The following is an 18,481-nucleotide window of genomic DNA, read 5'->3' on the forward strand; positions in this document are numbered from 1 at the left end:
GAAGGCCTCTACCCTGCAGGCCTACGACTGTACATAATGGACGATTTGGTGCTTGCCTTTCAATGGATATTAGGATAATAAATAATATTACACCAGGAGAAACGAGAGCGGAACCCTTTTTCAGGCTCAGTAATCCATTTAATTTAACGGTTTTCAGCATAATCAATCGATACGAATGCGACCGGAGGCGATACTAAAGGAAGCAGCCGCAAAAATAGAAGCGGATAAAGGATCAAGGAAAAGAATTACGACCCATGGAAAGGCAGGACCTTTTGGGTTACACAATACACCGAATGTACACACACACACACAATGGATAAGTTGCACTTTGAAATGCTGAAATGCTAATAATAATAACAACTTTTGAAATGCGAATAAAAACATAATTGGATGTATAATTATGGAATGTTCTAGCGCGCAGACGGGGGGGAGGGAATGCTGGGAAAATGTCGGAGAATGTTATTCATTTGTTTAGTTAAGAATTTCTTTGAGCAACGAGCACACAGAACTCTAGGAAATGGACAAGGCCAAATGCAATCTGCCCCGAAAACACACACAGGCACAAATTTCATTATGGCATGCCAATCAGGAGGCCAACAGGCCTCAGCACTCGCCTTTGCTCTCTCGCCCGCAGTCACCCCCGCCGTGGGCTCTATGTAAATTGGCAAAACACTGCCTAAATTATCGGAGAACAGTCAGAACACATTCCCCTCCAGTCCCCACACACCCACCCAGAACGAATGCCGAGACAATGCGTGTAGTTATTGGCATCCAATAAATGTGGGGCCAGCCATTCAACTGGCCCCTGGGCAGTGATGCCACTCCGCTGTCCATCCAGCATGGCCCCGACCCATTTGCTCTAAATCAAAGCCGGGACGGACTGAGCCCAGGGCCCCTCCTGAGAGATAAATCCAGATCTGTGGGCTGGATGTACAACGGAGGCCGACACACTGCCACACAGTTCGAGCGGTAGAGTGGAGGCATAATTCGCGCTGCCACAGCCACAGCCACAGTCAAAGGGCATCAGCCTGATCCAGCGAGAAGCTAATTAATGGATTGCGATTGCGACCACAGATGGGCCTCTGATTTGCCCACAAAAACAGAGATCTGCAGAGTCCCATCTCAATGGGACGCACAATTAGCTAATTATACGCTGAAGCCACATCGACAACTTCAAATGGAGTGGCCTGCCACCGGATCCGAGCAGTTTAGTTGAAAGTTTACGGCCTCCGAAAGTCGGAAGGTAAGCTCGTTAAGGTAGTGGGCTGTGGTGGGGTGTAAATACTCGTAAACAGAGGCATAAAGTATGAATGGATTCTAGGGAAAGTTCCGAATGGGCATGCCATTCCGACAAAGATTTTACGAGGATTTCCTCCTCCTTCGCATGCATAATAGAATAACAGTTTACACATGTTGCCACCAGGTGCTCAAGAGGCTCTAGAGTGCTGTGCTTGCGCTGTGCAGCTGGTGCTAACATGGCACATGCAAATGAGGCCAAAGTAGGAAAGGGCTCGATGGGCATGTCCATGTACGTACAGCATGTGTGGTAATCTGATTATCAAATGCAGAGCCTGACTGTCTTGGGTCTCTAGACTCTCTCTCTCTCTCTACTCACCAAGTGGCCCGCCCTAAGTGATTTACTGGCCGGATGGGGCACATCCTTTATGGCATCGACGGCCAATAACTAACAATTAGGGGGCAGATAGCTTAGGCCGCCCCCTCATCTATCCCGGCATCTTTTATGTGTTCACGCATTCATAATTCCTCATTATGTAGAATGTCCCCGGATAAACAGGCAGGCTGCTTGTCCTGCTCGTCCTGTGCTTCCACGACGCTTTCCCTTTTATTCTTGTTCAACACGCAACAATGCCCCTACAATTTCCCGCCTTGAACATTGTTGAATGCTGCAAGGGAATATGCTCTCGAAAGCCAGTTGCCAGCTCTTGTTTATCCTGGCCCTTGATTGTGTTTTCTGTTCCCCTTGTTAATTGCTGTTCAGCTGTAAGCCCGGCTAAGAAAAACTTGCTTTCCTTTTCCTTCCTCGACAGCAGCAGAAACAGCAGACAAATGTGTCTGCTGGCGAAAAGGGCTGGTCCAGGAGTCTCGTGTTCTGATTGCGGCCAAAGAAAAGCAAGAAAAAATATCATTTGAGCCTGTTTATGTCTATGGGCATGGCCATAGCCCAGCCAGCAAGTGGTTTTATTTCCCCTTTCCGGCCCTATTCCGACTTCGCCTGATGGCTATCATTTTTCTTTAAGGCATAAACGCTCGTACAGCTCGGCTAGCAGTCCGATTCGGTTATTAAATGTGCTCTCGGTCTGTCTGCTTAAGCCCAAGCAGGAAGGAAGTGCTGTTCGCATCATGAATATTTTGCACAATTCATGGGAATCTTGACAGCTATGTAATGAATTTTAGATGAATGCTAATTGGAGTTGGATTCGCTAACCGAAATGTTCACCTTTATTGAAAATTCCCCACCCATTCGCATTCGCATTCGCATTCGCATTCGATTTTATGCTGTGCGAAATCAACATTATATTATCTATCCATTAAAATGGAATCAATTGAAATTGTTTGCCAAAGGGAAACTGCGGAGGCCCATTAGGAAACGAAATTTGTTGCGGCGCCCCAGCACACAACGGGCCGAGAGTCAAGAGGGAAGTGGGATGTATGTAGATGTCGATGTTGATGTTGATGTCGAAGCCCTTGATGCTGTGGTGCCGAAGTGGTGGGTTGGGGGAAATGAATGTTTGTCTGAGAGCTCTTCAAAGGCAAATGGCAAAAGGCCAAATCGATGAATTTAAATCAAAAGAATTCCATGAAACGAAAAACCGTATACCCGTGTCCTTGGTTAAAGTGGCCTATTCTGGGCAACTGTCATACTTTTTGAGTGAACACTTGTTCGAGAAAGGACAGCGTGGGAAGGAAGCATCCCTCCCCTCCCAGTCACAGGGAGGGCCACCTTTTCGGCAGTGTTAGATGGTGATGGTGGAGAGGGGTGCGAGTGGAACACCCCCTAATAGGCTTAGGAACAGCCCCAAAGTCGGCTTAAATGCAAACGCACTTTATTTAATGACAGTAGCAACAGCATTAGCCCAAGCAAGAGGAGAGATTAACGAAGTGGAATCGAGGTGGTGTTGGGTCAAGTTACAGTGACATGGAAAAGCATACGGAAGCAGCGCAGATTCATTAGAACAACAATCAAGCGAATACCTCGGAGGAATGAGGCAAAAAGTTGAGGTTCAAAATGCGTTCATTTTTGTTCCTTTGCCCGACCCGACCCACCGTACTTGCGCGGTTCGTAATTGGAAATGATATGGAGGGCAATTAGTCAGGCACCTGGCACCTGGCACCTGGGCATCTTCCTTATGCACCGTTCGCTCTGTTTGTTACTGATGGGATTTGCAGGAAGCTTTGCAGGAAGCTGCGGCGTCTCCCAAGCGGATTGAAACCCTCACACGAAGGCAAAGTCGGGTACTGGGGACCATGTAGGACCCCACCATGAGTGGCTTTATTTTTGTCTGCGGGGATTGGCACCCCCCCCTCTGAAAGTCATTTCAATATTTTGCGACCCAAAAAACTTTCCGTTGATCAATCGAATTTGTGTTTGTTATTTCAGTCGGAGGAGCATAGAGCCATTAAAAATCAATTGGGCCAGAAATGCAAAGTGCCTGCCACATGTGCGGAGCAGTTTATACCAACAGCAAAAAGCGGCACAAAAACTCTCAAGGTCCGCCCACACACGGACAGGACAGCCCCGACATGGATGGAGTATATCTTGAGGGCCGTACTGGGGATTTGGCTACATTCCGCTAAATTGATTCCAAACAGGCAAACAGCCACGCAGACTCGTAACTCTATAACGCCCCACTTGGCAAGGGGTCGGTAATGGAGAGGGGTATGGATATGGGTATGGTGGAGGGGGCGGGGGCGGGGGCGGGGGCGGTATTCATGGTCAGGGCGTGCACGAAGATTTTAAATTTTGAGTGGCACAAAATGCGCTGCTGAATGGTAGATGAAAATGAAACAACTACTTGTGGGTACATCAATCCCCGATCGATGTGATTGCATTGCCGGCTGCCCCATCGACTGCCCCATTATATGAGATGGAGCACTGATTCAACCGCTCTACTGTAGTGTTCGCTGTGTCGTTAACATCGATGCCATCGAACTGTAAACGCTGACTCGACCCGGAGACGCCTTCCGTTTCGATTTCTTCTTAGTGCCCGTCGGAGTCGGTTTCCCCATGGCTCACATGCACTTCCGACGGGCTGTGGCCATATCCTTGTTCTCATCCTTTGTTTCGTCAGCTCGGTAGCGGGCAACTGGCCATGATACAAATTGCTCTCTACCCCCATGGGAACCCACTTGCACGGAATGGTGCTTGCCATCTTTACGATTATGGGGGACACTTGGATAAAACTTGGTAATAAGGCTCGTTGTGGCTTTCAGCATTCAATGTGAATGCAAATACACGCGTCGCTATTTCGCTATTTTACAGCTATGGACAGCTGACATAACACTCCGCCCTCTCTGTCTCTCTGTCCCCTACTCCCTCTCCAGTTCGTTGGACAGCCATAAGACAAGTGTTGTCCAAACAATTGCTTTGGGCCGGGCCTTTATCGGATTGATTTGATTGATTCGTCTTTGCTGCCGTCTCAGCTTGTGTTGGCTGTTGGCTTATCATTAGGATGATGATCTAAGCGGCTTTGGAGTGCGTTTGAATGGCTCCCGGACATTGTTTAACTAATGCCGACCAAACGCCAGATGAGCGGACCGATTCCCTTGCCAATACCCAATATCTATAATGGAATCTGTCTTGGCTGCTTCTGCATACAGTTTTAGTGCCCGAAACCCGACCAAACTAATTCACCGCTGCAACAAAATCACGAGCAGAAACTTTGCACCAATATTAAACATTCCGTGCTACTCCTTCTACTCCTTCCCCATTGGCCAACATTGTCGACACGACTTTATGGCTGTGCAGTCAAAGCTCAGGAGCTAAACTTCCAACGGAGGTAAATACCTAACTTTTAGAGTCAAACTCTTTTTTTGGCAATAAGTTTGCTGGCGCTTTTGAAAAACTAAACTATGAGGAATGTTGAGAGAAGTCACCCATTTGATACCCAGTGCTAACTAGCATTGCGGACATGGATCAAGAATATATAAAATATAAAAATAATAACAGTAAAGCAGTAAGGTAGAAAAGCTCTCACTAACCTTTTGGGCAATAATATTATGCCATAATGTTTTCATGGGCAGCAGTCGGCGATTACGGGATTACAACGGAAGAATTAACGGGATCGTGAGAATGCGTTACCGATTTTTGAGAGAACGATTTACGAAACGAGTAAGTAGACGAAAACGCACATAGCAAAGGAATTGAAAGAATTCCAACCACATTTCAATAAGAGCACACGTTTTGGGTAGATTAATATAAGGTGAGGCATAATAGCACTGAACTTCGTTGGGATACACTACAGAGAGAGAGGCAGATCACCCAAGACCTCACCTCACCATGGCACTTGGTACGAGAGAGTGCTCTGCTCTCCTTCCTTGTTCCTGTTTTCTGCTCTTCTTCACATTGAGCCACAACTCTGCGCCGCATTTTCACGTGACCAAACGAAAAAAAATTCTGCATTTTGTACATCAAATGTACGCAACACTTTGCACTTTCACTTTAGCCAATTTTGTACATCATGTACATACGCTTTTCACATTCACTTATTGCCTCATTTTTCCTCTGCCGATCTGCCTCTTGTAAGACATTTTGATGATAAGGAACATTTTCTTGCCATTTTTTGGCCACTTCACCCCACTGCACAACTGCGGCTTCTCACTTTCACTTATTGCCTTATTTTTCCACTGTATCAGAAACTTTTTCTTGCCATTTTTGGCCACTTCACTGCACTACACCACTTTTTTACATGTCCAATGCACTTTTCACTCTCACTTGTTGCCACATTATTCCTCTGCCTTTTACACACACTACCACACGTACACACATTGCCACAGATCACGTGACAATAAAAAAAATTGTATGCATAGAATAATTAGCTTATGCACACTTTCCACTTTCGCTTTGGCACATTCACTTTAATTTATCGCCTCCATTTTCGTGCGCCGTATGTATGCCATTTTGATGAAGGCTGCCGCCACTCCTGATCAGGAACTTTTTTTTTGGAATTTTTGACCACTTTCACCGCAACACTTCACTACATCACAAACATGGACTACGTGACAATTTTCCCGTTTGATTTTTATAGTTTTCCCGATTTTCGCGACCCGAAACCCGGAGCTAACTTAAAACCACACGCTTTTTCCGACCGAAAAAATTTAATGAGAGCGGCGGAGATTTGAATGCGTGGGGGGATGCTTGGCTTCGAGAACATATGCTCTCTTTCTAGTGTATTTGTCTTTTGTGTTCGCTCTCTTCTGCGTCTATGCGTTTGATGAGTGACCACTTGTAAGTGCAACTGTAAATGGTGAGGAGGGGAAATATGTTGCTCTGCAGCTGTGTTGGCATGTAGTGGGAGAGGGAGAAGAAGCTGAGCACTTAAATTTGAGTCGCTCTTCTCCGGTCGAAATGCAACAGTGAATATCGGAAGGGGAAAGAGAGAAGCAGAGCAACTACGAATGTTCTTCTTACATACATGCATACATATGTATGCATGTACATTTGTGTGAGGAAAGGTACAGCAAATAAATTAAGCAAGGGACAAAAGGAAACAGAGAAGAAACCAGTGTAGATATTTTGCTGTCTTTACGTATGGATATCTACTACAAATCTTATATTCCCGTTAACTCTTGGAGTACCGTGTATAGAAAAAATGGTGAATCCACCGTCAGCGAAAAGTTGAGGCAGCGAATTTATAATTTTCAGCCAGGTCTGTGGTCCTGGGTCGGAGCTCTGGCTATGACAGTATTCGTGAGGAACTGCTTTGCCGGAGATATTTCAATCAGGAGCTCACGTTTACGCAACGCTTTACAAATTGCTCTACATGTCGGCAGATTATAAGGAGGCGATTGCGATGATTGGGGTTCCCACACCAATGGAGCGAGCTTATCTGCAATCCAGTACCCCTGGTTATGGTGAGCGCGTGTTCGCGATAAAAACCATTTCAAAGTTTGTTCCTGGCTGTGGTGGTATCTTTTCATTTGCCTAGCCAACTTTTAGTTGGCAAAGGTGGAATTAAAAGTTTCCCTTGTCTTCCCTTTGACTCTAGGTATGTACATATGTATGTAGTCATACTCGTATTACACTCCTGGACTTGCTCGTAGAATTTTCTTTCATTACCATGGAAAACAATTAACTTGAAGGGACCGTACTGACTGACTGACTCCCTACTAATTAAAATTCACTCCGAGCTGCTCAAACGAACACAACAATGAAGGAAGAACAGCATTCGATAAAGTCAACAACTAATACCAAACGAATCCCCCCCACACTCCCCATGCAGCTGCAGTCTACCAAAAAATTCCACTGAATTCCGAGTTCTGCTACTGCCCCGCAGGGGGAGCTGGATTTTATTGTTCCAGCTTAAAAGCTAGATGCAGTAGATATGAACACGCAAAACTTTTTGCCCCAGGGGGGGGGGGGGGGGGGGGGGGGGGGGGGGAGAGCAGAAGAAGGAACGTGCAGAAAAACATTCGAGTGTCGGTAGTCGCGCAAGATGCTCGAATGCTTCGATGCTCCCACGCTCATATGCTGCATAGTTTCCTCAACCGAAGATATGTAGCACCAAAGTTATCTTTCCTTCGAACGGAACGAACTGGATTTGTCTGTGGCGGAGAGCAAGCACCATGTATGAGAACCGACGGGAAACTTACGGCATGTACTCCCCTGAGTCGAGCATGTGGCAAAAATTGGAATGGAATTGTTTGCCCAAAGTTAGACCCAGAGAACATCATTGTACATCGATTTCCACAAAGGAGAAGTACTTTATGGAGTCCATCTTTTAAATTATCACTAATGCGGTACAAGTGGTAAAGTTTCTCGGTTCCGAGACAAATTAACGAGTCTATTAACCCATAATTAGCACCACAACTTGGGGTCATTAGGCCTGGGACGTATATAAAAGCTTGCTCCGTGTGTCGCCAGCTGCAACAAACTGTTTGACATGAAGGACAACGGCAAGTGGCCTGCACCTGGCAAGAGAATCTTGGAGAGGAAGCGGCGCCTGGGTCCACTGAGGGCAGCCATTGCCAGCACCTTCTGGGAGTACACGGAGCGAACGAAGGTGAGCGGAATGTGGCTGCTGCGACGTCAGCGCACACACGGACTGTCCAGGTGAGTGGAACCCTCTACTCCCAGTGCTGAGTAATCCTCCGAGTGCTCTGTCCTTCAGATTCATTTGGTCCTCGGTGCTGCTGCAGCTGCTCCTGCTGAGCATCTACCTGACCCTGCTGCTCTGGCTGAAGTTCTACTCGTATCCCATTCTGAATACCATTTCGAACGATCTCTCCATCACGGACGTGGCCTTTCCCGGCGTCACCATCTGCAGTCCCAAGGTGGTCAACACAGAGCGTGTCGAGCGCTACGTCAAGACGCTGTGAGCAAAGAAAATATGAAGCTCCCTGAACGCTAACTGTCTCCCCTTTGCACAGAAACATTCCCCCAGAGTACGCGCTGGCTGATGTGGCAGCGGGCTTCGAGTTCCTCAACGCCTTCACGGACCAGAGCTTTGAGCCGCCGACCCACGAGAGTTACAAGGTCACCGATGCGGTGCTTCGGCTGAACAACGTCAGTGTGTGGGAGGCGGCCATGGCTGTTAGTCCGGGCTGCTCGGACTACGTTAAGCGCTGCTTCTGGGGCCACACCGAGTTCCAGTGCAACCAGAGCCACGAGTATCTCTCCTTTATACCCACGACGGCGTATCTGGGTCCCTGCTGCTCCTTCAACTACAATCCGCGCAACTCCAGCTACGTGCCCTTCTCGTCCAACATCTTTGGCATGGATGGCGGCCTCACATTTATCGGAGCCGAGGGCTCTGAGCGTAATCTCAACACGGGCCTCATCGTGCTCGTGCACCATCCCATGGATTATGTCACCGAGTCGGCCTCCTCGGTGACAATCACCGCGAGATCCGAGAGCTTTCTCGAAGTCTCGCCCACGGTGCAGAGCTCCTCGACGGAGGTGCTGGAGCTGTCGGAGCGCAAGCGGGACTGCCTCATCTCGGACGACTTGAGGCTGCGAAACTATCGCCAGGCGGCCTGCATGCTCTCCTGCCAGACGGAGGCCATTGTCGCCAAGTGCGGCTGTCATCCGTATCTCCTGCCCATTGTGGGCAACCAGTTCAAGGAGTGCAATCTAAACGATACATTCTGCTACTCGGCAAACTATGGTGAGTCTCTGGTAGAGTGTCGTGTGGGTCTGGTGTGCGGCTTACTGTCACTTCTGGCTCTGCCCACGCGCATCCTTCAGGGGCTGACAAGGTTCACGTACTCTCTACTCTTCCGACAGCCTTTGTCACGTTGTCGCCTTCGCCTTCGCCCTTGGCTGGCTGGTACTTTTCATGAATTTCCCATGTTGCTGTTGCTGTTGCTGTTGCTCTTGCTGCTGTGTGTGTGGGTGCTGTTGTCGTCGTCTGTTGTGCTCGCTCATGTTTCATAATTTATATTAAATATTCAGGATACTCACGTGCCCGAGTGTCTGCACTATACGCCATGACTTGGATGCGCCCACAAATCGCTTGGGAGCTCATTTGCACGTTAACATAAAGCCCTAAAGTGTGCTCGCCCCTTTCGATATGCAAATTTAAAAAAGAATACCAAAAGGTTGATGCTTTCCCCGTTTACTTCGCCCTAGACAACTTTAAGAGCGTGCGCTGCGACCAGTGCCTGCCCAATTGCTACGATGTCACCTACTCCACGCTCTCCTACAAGACCGATCTCAATCAGCATCAGTTCTCAGTCAGCCGCTACTAGTGCGTACAAGAAACCTTCTTTAAAGTTCTCTATTGATTCCCCTTTAAGCTCTCAGGAGCTGCTCAACAGAGACAGCTTTGTGCTGCGCGTTTACCTCGCCAAGCAGGTCGTTCCGGTCATACGCAAGGTGACGGTCATGTCTTGGATTGGATTACTCTGTGGGTACTACTCTAGCTCTAGGTTACATCTTAACTTTGCAGACTTCCCTTTCAGCTGATCTGGGTGGCATTTTCAATCTCTGCCTGGGCCTCAGCATGATCTCTGTTGTGGAATTCTTTTACTACTGCATCTACCGCTTCTACGTCAACTACCAGCTGCAAAAGGGGCAGCTGCCCCGGAAGGCGTGGCAGTAGCGTTCGCTTCATATTACTACGTTTTAATATAAAACTTTAATCTAAACATTAACAAGTAGTTGGTGGCTGCATCAAATTGTTATTTACACTTTCTTCTTTTTCGTTTTCTGCGATTGGTTCGCTGCCTTGCGCTTTTGCTTGGCTTTTTCCACCTTGGCAGTTGGGTTTTCTTGCTCTTCAGTTTCCTCTTCGCTGTCGCTGTTTTAAATATCGGGAGATTAGCAATTGGTAGGGCAAAGGAACTCAAATGAAGACTCACCCCACAGTTGGCATCTGCTCAAACATATCCTCATACTCATCGTCCACAGGGGTTGTCTTTACACTGATCTTTTGTGGCACTAAATCATCCGCTTCCTCATCCTCCTCCTCCTCCTGTTCATCAGCAACCTCTGGCTTCTCCTCCTTCAGTGGGCGTAGAAGCACCTTGGTGGCCTTCGACTTGACGTAGCACTGATAGAGCAGCACTGTGGAGTCAGTGTCATGGACGCGCACATAGCGATCCAAGCTGGCAGAGCTCAAGAAGCGTCCAGTCGGATCCAAGTGCAGGTCACTGACGCCACCAGTGAACCCCTTGTACGTGTGCACATGTGTCTTCATGCGTCGCGTGTCGAAGGCCTTCAGGGCGCCCATCGTGGTGCCCGTGTAGATGTAGTTTCCCCGGGCCACCAGCGTCGCGAAGCTCATGCCGTGCTCCTCGCTGGCAAAGCAGGCTACGGGGCGGCGCTGCTTGCGCGTGTCGTACAAGCGAACGTATCCGTGACGCGAGCAGGTCGCTAGGACACTCGGCCCGTCGACAAAGCCAATGTCACTGTCCCACACGGGGACCTCCAGCTGCAGATAATCGTTGGGCAAGTTCTTGGAGGTAAAGATCTGCTTGCCATCGGCGCTCAGGTCGTAGACTTTCAGATTATTCTGTCGCTCCTTGCCACCGGTGGCCACAATGTTCCTGGCCTGTGCGCACTGCCGCAGATGATCCATTTGGTTGCCAGTGGAGATGACAACTGGCGGCGTTTCCTCCTCAGGGTCCAGCTCCAAGCTTTGCAGCTCTCCATTCCCAATGCCGGCAATCAGTTTGTCGTTGTAGCGAGCCAGGCCAACAATGGGAGCGGCACTGAAAGTCGCATTACGCACGGAGAAGCCTTCTTCCCCAATGGAGTGCACCTCGGCGATGTTTTTCGCTCGGCCAAGCAGAATTTCTGTTCTCGCATCGTTGCCGAAAGCCAGAGCAGTGACTCGCGATTCCTTGTCCAAGTCTTTTAGATCACTGAGGTTCCGCTGTCCATGTGGGGCCTTCTCCGATGCCGGCAGCAGATCTACAATAAGCGGGTAAAATGATTCCAATTTCCATTGTCGAAACTTCAACGGCAGAAAGACTCACGTTTGAACGATCCTGTGTGTGTGCCCACGTAAATTTCATGATGTGCTGTATAATTGGGGTGCTTCAGATTCGCCGTGGTCCACTTCATCTTGATAAATACTTGTTTTTAGCTTAATTTTCGTATTTTATAAACCTCGCCAAGACAAAACAAACGCACGTGCGGGCTAAGGTATCGATGAATGGCGCGATACATCGATACAATCTAATTTCGAGAAAAAGTGTTGCACAACTTCTAGAGACGGACAAATATAAATTGTTGTTGACCTTTACAGTTTGAAACTAATTTGGCAAACAATGCAATACAATAGACTCCTGAAAGCTAACCAATCATGTGGACAATTAATTCGCCAAGTGGATAAAACTATAGGTAATGTGCTGAGAGTCAGATCTTGCTGGTAATATTAAGCAGAACATAAAAATCGTGGAAAATTATTTACGATGCGGTATATTTGCGGTAAATTTTGAAAATGAGATGAGTTTATAAACGGTATCTCGTTGAGGGTCATATGTTATCGATAAATCCACTGATCAGAACGTTTATTTACCAATTTTATTTATAACACCATAATATAATAATGTCGAAACGTGTACAACCTGCGTGGCAAGCACCGAAGCCAGCGGAGCGGCCAAAGCTACGGCTGTACAACAGCCTGACGCGACAAAAGGAGGATTTCGTGCCGCTGGATGGGAACAACTTGACGTGGTACAGCTGCGGGCCGACTGTCTACGATGCCTCGCACATGGGGCATGCACGGTAAGCGCCGCCACATCACCAGCACAGAGTCGGTATCTGTATCTTATCTGTTGCCCCAATAGATCTTACATTTCCTTCGATATTCTGAGACGCATTCTGGCCAATTATTTTGGCTACAACATTCACTATGTGATGAACATCACGGACATCGATGACAAAATCATCAAGCGCGCCCGGCAGAACCATCTCTTCGAGGAATATGTCAGCGAATCGGCAAAACTGCCACTCGGCCAGTTGCTGGATGACCAGAAGCAGGTGTTCGTACGATTCCAGGAAACCTGCGCCAAGAACACGGATCCAGACAAGAAGCTGATGCTGGACAAGACGCTGCAGCGCACGAACGATGCCGTCGATGCGCTCACACAGGCAGTGAGCCAAGGAGACGAAAAGAGCATCGCTGAGAAGCGCCAGCACTACCTCAACGAGGCCAAGGATCCGATTGCCGAGTGGTTGGACGGCAAGAAGGGCGCTGAGATCAATGACAATTCGGTCTTTGAGTCCCTGCCACGCTACTGGGAAGATCAATTTCACAACGACATGAAGTCACTCAACGTGAGTCATTCAACCAGAGTTTCAGAACATTTCCTTACTCTCGCTCTGTGCAGATTCTCCCACCGGATGTGCTCACGCGTGTCTCGGAGTACGTGCCACAGATTGTGGCCTTCATTCAGAGGATCATCGACAATGGCTTGGCGTACGCAGCCAACAGTTCCGTCTACTTTGATGTGAATGGGTTCGACGGGAAGGAGAAGCATCACTACGCCAAGCTGGTGCCGGAGGCCTACGGCGACACCAAGTCCCTCCAGGAGGGTGAGGGGGATTTGTTTGTGGCCGAGGATCGGCTCTCGGAGAAGCGTTCGGCCAACGACTTTGCGCTGTGGAAGGCGAGCAAGGCCGGCGAGCCCTGGTGGGACAGCCCGTGGGGTCGCGGTCGTCCCGGCTGGCACATCGAGTGCTCGGCCATGGCCTCCGACATCTTCGGCTCCACCTTTGACATACACACGGGCGGCGTGGATCTGAAGTTCCCGCACCACGACAACGAGCTGGCCCAGTCGGAGGCGGCCTACGACGAGTCCGAGTGGGTCAAGTACTTCCTGCACACTGGACACCTCACCATTGCCGGCTGCAAGATGTCCAAGTCGCTGAAGAATTTCGTCACCATTCAGGAGGCCCTCAAGAAGCACTCGGCCACCCAGCTGCGACTTGCCTTTCTCCTGCACTCGTGGAAGGACACGCTGGACTACTCGGAGAACACCATGGAAATGGCCACGCAATACGAGAAGTTCCTCAATGTAAGAGGCATTCAATGTGGTTTCTTTTTGTACTCTAACTTCTGGTTTCCCCCTTGCAGGAGTTCTTCCTGAATGTGAAAGATCTCACCCGCCACGTGCTGTCGGAGGAGCCGCGACGGCAGTTTGATGCCTGGACCGATGTCGAGGCCGCTCTGCAGAAGAAGTTTTCCAGCTCGCAGGTGCAAGTGCATGCGGCCCTTTGTGGTAAGTGGAAAATCCCATTCTCCATTCAGTTAACCAATGAACTCTCCTACCCTTCCAGACAACGTGGACACACGCAGCGCCCTCGATGCCATTCGGGAGCTGGTCTCCGCCTCCAATGTCTACATACGGGACAACAAGTCGCGACTGAATAGCCTTCTGCTGCGCAATGTGGCCACCTACATAACCGACCTGTTGCACGTGTTTGGTGCCATTTCCGGGCCACGCGGGGGCATCGGCTTCCCAGTGAGCGTCGGAGGCGGTGCGCAGGCAGCGGCTGGTGGCGACCTGGAGACGACAGTGCTGCCCTATGTCCAGACACTGGCGGAATTCCGCAATTTGGTGCGTGAGCAGGCGAAGGCATTGAAGGCATTCGACATTCTGAAGCTCTGCGACGATCTGCGGGACAATATTCTGCCCAATTTGGGTGTGCGACTCGAGGACAAGGACGGTGGCAAGTTTGCCGTCAAGCTGGTGGATCGCGACTCGCTGCTGCGCGAACGTGAGGCCAAACTGGCCGCCGAGGCGGACAAGGCAGCTGAGAAGGAACGCAAGAGGCAAGCAGCTGCCGAAGCAGCAGCCGCCAAGGAAGCGCAACGTCGCCTCAATCCCAAAGAGATGTTTCTGCGCGAAACAGAAAAGTACTCGGCCTTTGATGAGAACGTAAGTTAAAGAGGAATTACAGCAGGAATCTCATTAATTTGTTTGTCCTGCCAGGGCCTGCCCACACTCGACAAGGAAGGCAAAGAGATTAGCAAGGGACAGCTGAAAAAGCTACAAAAACTGCAGCAGCAGCAGGAGCAGCGTTACAAAGAGTATTTGGCAAGCGTAAACGAAGCCTAAACTATGAAGAAAACCAGCACCAAAAGTATCGCAACGATATTAACTAAGCATTTAGAAGAATATTCACAGACTAACCCTATCGACAGACCGCTTAAAATGAACTCGTGCTAGCCTTAGGCTCAACGTGAGAATAAAACTCGCCTTTTCTATGGTTTATCAACTTTTAATATTGGTTATTGTAGTTGGATGCAAACTCCAAACTCTCTTCAAACTAAAACAGTTTCCTATGCGAGATCCAGTGGTAGAGCTGGGGCAGCATCAGCTCTGGGCTCTGCCTTCGATCTACTTATATATTCGAATGCAACACAAAAAGATTTCCTCTAAATTTGAGTTCCACACAAGTCTTTGGTATTTTCCATAATTATTCAACCCGGAGTATCGTTTACAAGCTGCCAATGTCATTGTAGCGCTTCAACTTGTCCGGGAAATTGTCCCTGAAGAGCACTGGATCCGCCCGAAACTCCACCGTGCGCAGCGGCATGCGGCCATAGATCTTGGAGAAGCGATCAATGCAGGCGGAGCGCTCTCGCATGTGATTCAGATCGGCCGAGAGCATCTCGGTGTTGGTGCACTCGGGACACTTGAACTTCTTGCGCGGCGTCACCTTGATGGGCGGATTGTTGGTGATATTCGCGACCAGAAAGTTCATGGCAATGTCCTCGCAGTTCATGTGCTCGTCCACCCAGTCCTTGATGTCGCCCGGCATGGCATAAGTGTACATGTGGCTCCAGTACTTGTGGTGGAAGGCAGCGCCCGTCAGCACCATGGATATCTGGTTTGTCCACTCCGATTCGTAGTGCCAGCGCATTGTCACATTGTCCCACACATGGATGCGACTGGGGAAGCCGACGATGTGGTCAGGGAACTCTCGCCAAACCTCATAGCTGCAGGGAAAAGTGAAACTTTAAGCTGAAACTCCATCAGAGTTGAACTCTCCGTTACCCAAAGTCAAGCTCATCCGTTGTTAGCATGATAATGTCATCGTCTATGGTTAGGATGGCTTCAGTTTCGATCTCTGGGTAGGGATAGAACCGATTCGATAGCTTGTTCTCTTTCGTTTGCCTGATCTTCAGCGGCTTAGAGATGGATGGGAATGTGGATACTGCAATGGAAGATGGGATTAATGCCAAAGATCTACACAGAAATATTCCATCGATGCTCACGGTGTGGCGGCGCCTTCTTTTGGTTGTTCCAAATAACCAAAATGCTCTGCAGCGAGGGCACCACAGCCAGCTTCTGGATCAGCAGGAAGAGACTCTCCACACGGTCGTAGGTGAGAATGACGGCGGTGAAGCCCTGCGACTTCGGCGCCAACGAGGGCAGGAACAGGGGATTGAAGGTGGCGCGTGGATTGGTGGCAATGGCATTCCACTGGCGACTGCTGCGTGCGCGCAGCGGGAATATGCGACTCTCGAGCACCTCCAGAGCCGTCAGCGTGACGGTCTTCAGATCCTTAAAGTACTTCGAGTACAGCCACTGGACTTGCTTCTGCATTTCCACAATTTTCACATTGGAAATGGCTTTCAGCTTCTGCATCACGGAATGCAGCTCGAATTCGCGTATGCGCACGGAGGCCAGCGACCAGTCAATGACATCCTCGAAGGGCAGCACATAGTTGTCGATGGCGATGACAGGGATGCAGCTCTCGGACATAATCTCCACCAGATCGGGCTGTCCCAGGCGCAGGCTTCGGCCCACAAAGCAGAACTTTCCACGCGACAGCAGGCGGGGATACTCGAGGAGTTTCTTGTGCTGCGAGAAGGAGCAGCGCGTGGAGAGATCCATGCCCTCGCAGGGTCCCAGCAGCAGCAGCTGATCGGCATGGGAAGCGGACAGGTCGCGCAGGGCTCGAAGGAAGCGCGGAAGAATGTTCAGCTGGGCCACGACCAGCAGAAACTTTCGCTGGGCCGCCGCGTGTGGATGCTGATGGGCCACGCGAGGACTCCATACGGGTATGGCGACATCAAAGCCCGGTCGGTAGGTCCAGGTATCGAAGCCACCGCCAAATATGATGGCATTGTCCGTGTTCACATCGAGCACCGAGTTGTAGGCTGGCGCACTGCCTGGCAGCATGTTGAAAATGATGTGGTTGTCGCCGCGATCCCAAAAGTCCAACGAGGCCAAGGCGGCACCCGCCAAGTGCTTGTCAAAGACATTTTGGCTCAGCAAATCCAAGCTCGGAAGGAACAGGCACGCCTCATTTGGGTTCGACGTGTAGTAACGACTCTTGAGCACTGCCTCCAGGATTTGGAAGTACTCGCTGGACAGTGTGGTGGCCACTTTGTCAGTCTTCTCGTCCACAAATTCTTGCAGCGGATAAATGTACACCTTGAGCCTGTCGTGCTCGCACTTGTAGATGTTCAGGCAGTCCCAGAATGTGCAGTTTCCATTGCGCTTACGCTGGTCCGCGTCCGAGTGCAGGAGGACCTCCTGGCTGTGCGAGAGGTCCAGCACCAGGGTGTGCGAGTCCCTTTTGCCATAGAAGAATCCATCTCGTTGGCTGCTCGCGAGGTCCCACAGCAGGAAACCAGCACAGAGAGCGACAATTGTCAATAGGCCATAGGTCAGGCAGTTCAGAAGCTGCTCTTTGGGATTGCTGCCCGATATGGTTCGAGGCTGGGTCACCAGGTTTAACAAATACTTGAACTTGTTCATTTTTTGCGAGTTTTTCTTACATTTTGTCGAAAAAAAGATTTTGTCCTGTTTTTCTCGATTGTTGGTATGACCGTTTGGCAGACGCGCGAAAACGAGACGAAAGCAAACGAGCGACATAGAAACAGTGGAGTGTTTTGCAGCACTAAAAAAGAACACAACGGACTTGCAAGAGTAATCGTTTTTATAGGCGAATTTTTATTGCTTTAACATTTATACAACAAACTCTACTCCTCCTTCAACTGAACGCTCATTTTGGTGGCCTTGATGTCGCACTCGGGCAGATGTTTCTTCAGCTCAAGAGCCACTTGTTGCATGTTCTTTACGAAGAGCATATCAAATATGAGAAGTTGCTTCAGGTTTTTCAGCTCGGAAATGACGCCCAGGCCAGAATCGCTAATGTTGTAGCAGCCTGAGACTTGAAGCCGCTCCAGCGAGTTCTTGATGTGTGTCAATCCCTCCAGTCCATCGTCCTCCAGATGCTTGCAGTTGTGAAAGATGACCGTGTCGATTGAATTGCATCCCTTGAAGTGGGCCAGTCCGATTTTCATTATGGATGCGTTTGTGGCATCCACGACCTTGATGGAGAATTTGCTCGTCTCTGCTGGCAGGGAGTTGTAGTCCTTCCACAGCCTAGTCGGATTGTCCACAAACCGCACACCGCCTCCGTTCTTCACAATCCATTCGGCACATAGCCGGTTTGGGCCCACCTTGGCGAGACGCTCTGCATCCACTTGATTGAAGGCCACAGCCACATAGCCCCATATATTCCGCCCGTTTGGGTAGGAAGCCTGCGGCAGGCACTGGGATATTCGGAATAGTTGTAGCCCTTTTGTTAACGTTTTTGAAATCTGGTTTAATATCGACATAGCCAAATGAAGCGAACAGCTGTTGGCGGCGCACGTTACGCAGCACTGTTGCGCTGCCTATTTTTGTGCTCTACAATTTTGAAATCATGTTTTCTAGATAGTTACTTAAAATTCAGTTGGAGAACTTTGTTATTTTATGGCTTTTTATATCTGTCATTTTGCATCCGACAGCGCCAAATAGTGTTTTGAGATGATCTTTAGTATTCAGTCGG

The 18,481-nt window shown here is 49.4% G+C and overlaps 5 protein-coding genes across 5 annotated transcripts; 2 read left to right on the plus strand and 3 right to left on the minus strand.

Annotated features, from left to right (window-relative positions):
* Window positions 1–8,120: 8,120 nt before the first annotated feature.
* Window positions 8,121–10,280, plus strand: LOC117592226 (sodium channel protein Nach). Its single transcript, XM_034285861.1, has 6 exons — window positions 8,121–8,290; window positions 8,349–8,552; window positions 8,608–9,344; window positions 9,809–9,926; window positions 9,976–10,085; window positions 10,141–10,280. The coding sequence occupies exons 1-6, from the start codon at window positions 8,121–8,123 to the stop codon at window positions 10,278–10,280; spliced, it is 1,479 nt and encodes a 492-aa protein (XP_034141752.1).
* Window positions 10,281–10,282: 2 nt separating this feature from the next.
* LOC117592230 (WD repeat-containing protein 74) lies at window positions 10,283–11,830 on the minus strand. The gene is made up of 3 exons (XM_034285863.1): window positions 11,659–11,830; window positions 10,540–11,593; window positions 10,283–10,478 (listed from the first exon to the last, which is right to left on the minus strand). The coding sequence occupies exons 1-3, from the start codon at window positions 11,744–11,746 to the stop codon at window positions 10,364–10,366; spliced, it is 1,257 nt and encodes a 418-aa protein (XP_034141754.1). The 5' UTR covers window positions 11,747–11,830; the 3' UTR covers window positions 10,283–10,363.
* Window positions 11,831–12,177: 347 nt separating this feature from the next.
* On the plus strand, window positions 12,178–14,785 carry LOC117579958 (cysteine--tRNA ligase, cytoplasmic). Its single transcript, XM_034266135.1, has 6 exons — window positions 12,178–12,412; window positions 12,475–12,964; window positions 13,018–13,704; window positions 13,764–13,908; window positions 13,967–14,568; window positions 14,623–14,785. Exons 1-6 carry the CDS (start codon window positions 12,234–12,236, stop codon window positions 14,746–14,748), a joined length of 2,229 nt encoding a protein of 742 aa, XP_034122026.1. The 5' UTR covers window positions 12,178–12,233; the 3' UTR covers window positions 14,749–14,785.
* A 110-nt stretch (window positions 14,786–14,895) lies between these two features.
* On the minus strand, window positions 14,896–17,483 carry LOC117579952 (exostosin-2). Its single transcript, XM_034266123.1, has 3 exons — window positions 15,912–17,483; window positions 15,691–15,850; window positions 14,896–15,632 (listed from the first exon to the last, which is right to left on the minus strand). The coding sequence occupies exons 1-3, from the start codon at window positions 17,401–17,403 to the stop codon at window positions 15,131–15,133; spliced, it is 2,154 nt and encodes a 717-aa protein (XP_034122014.1). The 5' UTR covers window positions 17,404–17,483; the 3' UTR covers window positions 14,896–15,130.
* An 83-nt stretch (window positions 17,484–17,566) lies between these two features.
* On the minus strand, window positions 17,567–18,360 carry LOC117579968 (ATP synthase subunit s, mitochondrial). Its single transcript, XM_034266145.1, has one exon. The coding sequence runs from the start codon at window positions 18,267–18,269 to the stop codon at window positions 17,628–17,630; it is 642 nt and encodes a 213-aa protein (XP_034122036.1). The 5' UTR covers window positions 18,270–18,360; the 3' UTR covers window positions 17,567–17,627.
* Between the last annotated feature and the right edge of the window lie 121 nt (window positions 18,361–18,481).

Source organism: Drosophila guanche, unplaced genomic scaffold, assembly GCF_900245975.1.
Source record: "Drosophila guanche unplaced genomic scaffold, DGUA_6, whole genome shotgun sequence".
Lineage (NCBI taxonomy): Eukaryota > Metazoa > Arthropoda > Insecta > Diptera > Drosophilidae > Drosophila > Drosophila guanche.